The 6,056-nt window shown below is 52.2% G+C and overlaps 1 protein-coding gene across 7 annotated transcripts in view; it reads right to left on the bottom strand.

The window, feature by feature from the left end:
• Positions 1–1,484: 1,484 nt before the first annotated feature.
• Positions 1,485–6,056, bottom strand: part of DCTN1 (dynactin subunit 1) — a 40,276-nt gene continuing 35,704 nt past the window's right edge. For all 7 annotated transcript variants that reach the window (XM_058667728.1, XM_058667729.1, XM_004590685.4 and 4 more), the window contains 9 exons: positions 5,883–6,014; positions 5,585–5,710; positions 5,264–5,406; positions 4,861–5,027; positions 3,479–3,612; positions 3,183–3,375; positions 2,866–2,945; positions 2,306–2,395; positions 1,485–1,967 (listed from right to left, as the gene is read on the bottom strand). In XM_058667728.1, coding sequence (XP_058523711.1) covers positions 1,830–1,967; positions 2,306–2,395; positions 2,866–2,945; positions 3,183–3,375; positions 3,479–3,612; positions 4,861–5,027; positions 5,264–5,406; positions 5,585–5,710; positions 5,883–6,014 — 1,203 coding nt within the window. In that variant the 3' untranslated portion in view covers positions 1,485–1,829. The remainder of the gene's footprint in view (positions 1,968–2,305; positions 2,396–2,865; positions 2,946–3,182; positions 3,376–3,478; positions 3,613–4,860; positions 5,028–5,263; positions 5,407–5,584; positions 5,711–5,882; positions 6,015–6,056) is intronic.

Below are 6,056 nucleotides of genomic sequence, written 5' to 3'. Positions count from 1 at the left end.
GAATCCCAGGTAAGAAAGGCTATGGAACAGAGGAAGCATTCAAAGGTAACCACTTACCTTCCCAGAGGATGCCCCAATTGGGGCTGTGGAGCCAAGGCTCATACATACATGCAAGCCTGACTCCTCCTATCTGCCTCGTACTCTCCAGGGAAGCAGCACACACATGAATGGCCTTTGGGGGCTTGGGCTACACACCTTTTCCCAAATGGAGATTACAAGAGAGAATCAAGCAGGCAGATAACTCCACTCCACTGGGGTTAAGCTCTAATGCTCTGGTGCCACCTGATGAGTCACATTCCCACAGGTGTTTTTAGCAGGTCTGGGTGAAGACTTGAAATCCGTATTTTTTTTTTTTACAGTTTTATTTATTTTTACTGGAAACTCAGAGAGGAGGAGAGACAGAAAGGAAGATCTTCTGTCTGATGATTCACTCCCTAAGCGGCCACAATAGCCGAAACTGTGTCAATCCAAAGCCGGGCGCCTCTTCCGTGTCTCCCATGCAGGTACAGGCCTTGGGCTGTCCCCAACAAGTTTCCCAGGCCACAAGCAGGGAGCTGGATGGGAAGCGGGACTGCAGGGATTAGAACCAGCACCCATATGGGATCCCAGTAGTTTCAAGGCGAGGACTTCAGCCGCTAGGCTACCATGTCAGGCCCTATTTTTTTTTTTTTTTTTTTCTTTAAAACAGCACAGCAGAGGTAGTACTAACTTACGGTAAAGTTCGGGAGTAGATTCTGCACCTTGGAGCCTCTCTGACTGGTCTACTGATTCAGTCTTCCCTTGTTGAGTAAATGTTTCCTCAGAAAGGCCAGGTCTCAGTCGGGAGAGATTCTGGCCACTGCATCACAACTGGCCACGCTTGTGATAACATCATCATTCTGGCTCCAAAATCATGCTTAAGAGCAATGGAAGTTCCAGGAAGCACATCAGAGCTGTCAAAGGCTACATCTTAAGCCCCGGAGCAATGACTCCATTGATTAATCCTCCGCTTGCAAGTGCTGGGATCCCGTATTCACACCAGTCTGTGTCCCGGCGGCTCTATTTTCCATTCAGCTCCATGCTTGTGGCCTGGGAAAGTAGCAGGGGCTGCTGGCCCAAGTCCTTGGGTTCCCACACTTGTGTGGGAGACCTGGAAGAATTTCCTGGCTTCAGATCGGCTCAGCTTCGGTCATCATATCCATTTGGAAGTGAACCAGTGGATGGAAGATCTTTCTGTCTCTCCCTCCTTCTCGCTACAATCTGCCTTTAAGAAAAGGCTACATGCTGCTGAACCACCAAACTCTGTAAAGGAACTTAAGTGCAAGGTCTTTCCCTGCTGCTCAGGGTAACTTAACTGCACACAAGTTGAGGGACACAGCATTCTACAGGTCACTAACAAACGGGTCCTTGGATTTCTCACAGAAGACACTTTCTTAACAACCCTTCTCAACTCCTGCTCCTGTCCACGGGCCCAAGTCCCACTCCGAACACCACACAGAAGGCACTGAAGCAGAAGTCGCTTTAATCAAGGGGTGAAGTCCTCAGTCAGGGGACCTCACTCAACCTTTGGTGGTGGGGTCTCAGCCTACCCACCACATGCCCTGAGGCCCCTCAGGTAGGAGAGAGCAGCCAAACCACAGATTATGGTAGAGGCTAAGGAATGAACGGGGACAGGAAACCCCAGGTCAAAGGATGGGATCAGGGCACTGATAGGCTGCGAGTGAAGCTGAACAGGGCAGGAACAGCGGAGACCACACGGATCTACCTGGGGGTTGGCCATGGTGGCTGTGCATCGGGCAGAGCAGCACCAGGGTGCTGAGGGCTGAAGGGGACAGTGGGACAAGGAGTGCTTAGGAGATGAGGCGCCCATGAAGCTGGTGCAACTGCTCCTGGGTCAGCACCAGCCGGTGTCGCTGTCCAAGGCCAGCTGCACAGGAGAAGGTCACTTTGCCCATGTAGACTGTGTCATCTTGCTGCTCTTCCTTGGCCTGGGGGTTAGCAAGAGGAATAGGACCCCAGGTCAGGGATTCACTCGAATTGTGAGTCAGTGAAACAGTCGCTGAACCCAAGACAGCACCAGGAGACTGAGGCCTCAGTTCCTAGGCCAGACTGCTCCAATTTTTCAAATCAGAATGGGAATACATGGCCTGATAAGCCATGAAAGATGTTGTCCGCATGCTAAACTAATGAAATTTCTAGAAGCATTCCAAGCACTTTTGAGTTATTTGCAAGTAAGACTTGGCAAAATAACCCAGGGTGTAATGGGGAAGGACACAACTGAGCCCACCACGCTGCCCATCCCCTACCTAGCTCATTTCCCTCTTACCCTGAGGAAGGCTGACGAAGGGAAGGTGGCAAAGTCAGTGGGGACCATGGCTCCAGGGCGCTGGGATACTGTCTCCTTGAGGACATCATCCTGGAGAGGGGGAAAGGAAGACAAGGGCTCATTTCTAGGTCCCCCCACGGGCCAGCACAAGACCTCCCTGGTTCCACAGACACCAATACTGAGGGGAAGGGACTCAGGCCTCTCTGTCACTATACTTTTGCTCTCATTTCCAACCCCACCCTCCACCCCAGCATTTCACTTGGTGTCTACCACCTTTAAAAGCCAAATCCAGCTGTATCATTCATGGTAATCTCAGTTGAAAGAATTTGCAGACTCAACCAAATACCCTAAGACAAGTCCTACTCATCCATTTTGTTAATGAGAATCTGCCCTTCTGCATTATTGAGATTGTGACCTCCTAAGGCAAGAACTCTGCCCACCCTTTCCTCTCACTCCCTAATGTCTGTCTAGCATATGGCTGAGCCCAGAGGAACATGCCCCTTCAACGAATGCTCTGAGGTGAGGTTGGGAGGATAGGGAAGGGCAGGGTCTGAGCTGACCTTGAGTTTCTCAATGGTGTCACTCAGGGACTTGAGCTGAGCCACTTGCTCCATAAGCTGGGCCGACGGGCTCTTGGCAGCTGTAGGGAAAGAAAACAGTGAAGCCCAGGCAGGCAGCTCCACCATATTAAGGGTTAGGCATGCAGAGCCCCTCAGGGAACAGGCATTTAAGAGTGAGTTGGTGAACAAAGCCAACTGAACACTGGAGCCAATGAACACTAAGATCCAATGGTGCAGAGACCGTCTAGGCAGGGGCTAAACTCCTGGGGCAAGGAAAGAGGATGTGTTCCTCATCTCGGGAATTGGTGAGTACACACCAGGGCTGCTGCGAGTGATGTCTACTACATGGGTGTGCGTGCTCAGCTGATTTAATGTCTCCAGTAGCTGGCTGGTCTTCCGATACAGTGCACCTGCTACCAGCTCACTGCTGGGACCTTCACGGGGTGGCAGGGACAGCTTTGCAACATGTAGAGGGGGCAGAGATGCCAAAGATGCTTTCATCTGGGCTCCCTGAAGAGGAAAAGAGAAGGGCAGTAGAAGGTGCTAGAAGGCCCTGCCATTTATCATGAGTGAGGCACTTGGCACACAGTCCAGTCATTCCTGCAGCCCTCACCTTTAGGATGCTGTTCTCATGCTGGAGCTGGGAGATATGCAACCTCATGGCAGAGATCTGCTGAAGCAGCAGCGGTGAGTCCTTCACCAGTCCAGGGCCTGGCACAGATCCTGGAACCTGCCCAGGGGCACCTCCTGTGGGTACCGTAACAAATGTCATCAGTCCTCCATGGAGGGGGCTGAAAAACCAGCTCCATCTCTCTTCTTCCCCTTTCTTCATTCCCTCCACTTCCAGGTCTGACTGCTCCCAAGATGGAAGCCTCACCCTATGACCCCAGGCCCTCTTCCCACCAGCCCTGGTAACTCTTAGCCAAGGTGGTCTCTACCTCGCTGCTGTTCTTCTGTGCTCAGGACAGCCCACGGGGGAGCAGGGAAAGAGGAGAGAGGAGTTAAAGACTGAAAGGTTAAGTTAAGGGGCTCCTAAGAGGAATCCTGAGTACAACCTGTAAGAAAATCTTTTTCTTGATCACTGCAACTGCCCTAACAAGGCCCTGCCTCAGTCCCCTGCCTATCTTTGGGAAAGGACAAGTATATGTGAAAGAAGGCTTCCCTGTGCCTCTAAGGCAAAACTTCCCCTTTTATTTGGTGGGAAGTTTTACAAATTCAGAACCAGTGCTGGTTCAAAGGGCTTGTGCTAAAACAACAAAATGTAACAGTTCTAGTGATTCCCTCAAAAGAACAGAGTTCTCTATACTTTAGGAGGTCAAGTCAGCAAAGTATTTGGTCATCTCTTGTATTCAATGGGGCCAATAACAGAAGTGTAATGAGAAACAAGACCCTAGGGGAAGTCAGCTACCGGGACACAGAGCAGCAGGAGTCTCAAGGACGTTGGGGGTTTAATTCCAGAGCAAAGAGACTGTCTTCTGGAGGTGAGAAGAGTGGAGAGGACACTGAAGAGAGCAAAAGCTAACTAAAAGGCAGATGACAACCAAGATGGCAGCAGTAACCTCTTTAGTCAGGAAATTGGGGAGAATGGCTCTGAAAATCTCCAGGTAAGAAGCTTGATCATACTGAGTGAGCAGACCACAGATTCAGCAACAAAGGAGGCAACTGTGTACACCACAGGTGGAAGCCACACGCACTCTGAGGAAACAATACCCCAACAGAGAAACAATCCTGACAGGCACCAGGCAAGGCTGGATGCCAGGAGAGTCAGTACAGCCTGTGTGCAGGCTGATGGACCTCTAGGATACAAACAGGACAAAAAGATCAAACTCCAGACCCAGACATCTATTCAAGTCCACTTCCATCAGAGGGCCTCAGCATATTCTTTTTGGAAAAGTAAAAACTTGCTGAAAGCACATTTCTGGTTGAGCATCGCACAGACTGACACCAAGGGCAGTCCATCTCCTCTGGGCACTGCTGCCCATCCACTATACTCACCACCAGCAATGCCAGACACTAGCGTAGCAATGCCTGAGGGCGGGGGCCCCCGCAGCCCCTCAATTGTGCGCTTGGACTGGCTGTTTAGCCGCTGCTTTAGCTCTGCCTTTTCTGCCTCCAGCTGGTCAATGTCAGCCTGGAGAGCGTCCATCGTCTCCTCAAATTCCCTGTGAAAGAGCATCTGGGCTTTAACAGCATCCCTTCCCCTTGCCCCAACCCAACTTTTCAATCCAACAGGTGCCATTGGTGAGCAGCCGGGGCAGGCAGTGCAGATCTAGGTTGAGGCGATAAAGTGGGAAAGGAAATCAGGGAGCGTCTCAGTGTCAGAGGGCCTGGGCAGGGGCACCCAGGACAGGAGGACAGAGCTGCAGCAGAAGGAAGGGCCCCAAGGACGGTGCCTGACTTCTCCTTCTTCCGCAGCAGCGTCTGGGTCTCCTCCAGCCGAGTCTGGACTTTCTCGATGCGCTCGTCTGCATCCTTGGCAGCACTGTCCAGCTTCTTCTCCAGCAGGCTCAGCCGCACATTGGCCTCACTCAGCTCCTCCCCCTGGATGAGGACAGAGAACTTCTCATTCCCTGCCAGCCTCTACCCCGCACAGCTCCTGGGTCCTGGGCTAGAGCTTCCACTGTGAGTGCAGGCCCCACTTTTCCCCACAACCCCCGGGCAGTCTGTTACAATCCCAACAGTTTCTGGTTCCCGGACTGGGACCCTAATTCACCCTCACCTTAATCTTGAGTGACTTCTTCAACTCTTTGATAACAGTCTCCCGATCCTCGAGCTTCAAGCCCAGGCCTTCAGCATCTGTGATCTCTGCACGAAGGGCTGCAGCCCGCAGCTCAACTGGAGGAGGCTATCAGACAGGGTATCGACATGCTCCTGTCAGAGGAGAACCTGCCTTCTAGAAGAATGGTGCTCTCCACACACCTGCCTCTTGCCTCTTTGCCCTCCCACAACCAACAGCAGCTCTGCAAGTCCTGCTCTTCCAGGCCTGCCAGAACCCCCACAAGGACATCTCCACTCACCTTGCTGGGAGGCCGCTCTGCATCGTACTCGCCCTCCTGCATGGCTGTGGCCAGCTTATTCATGGTGCTGATGAGGATGTTGCAGGACTGGCGCAGACACTCATAGGGGCTGCTGGAAGGGCTCCCATAGATCTGCAAGAGCCACAGGCAACAGTGAAGTGCCATGCCAGCTGC

Source organism: Ochotona princeps, chromosome 8 (assembly GCF_030435755.1).
Source record: "Ochotona princeps isolate mOchPri1 chromosome 8, mOchPri1.hap1, whole genome shotgun sequence".
Classification (NCBI taxonomy): Eukaryota; Metazoa; Chordata; class Mammalia; order Lagomorpha; family Ochotonidae; genus Ochotona; species Ochotona princeps.
The sequence above is the reverse complement of the archived record's forward strand: the minus strand, read 5'-3'. Positions and strand labels throughout refer to the sequence as shown.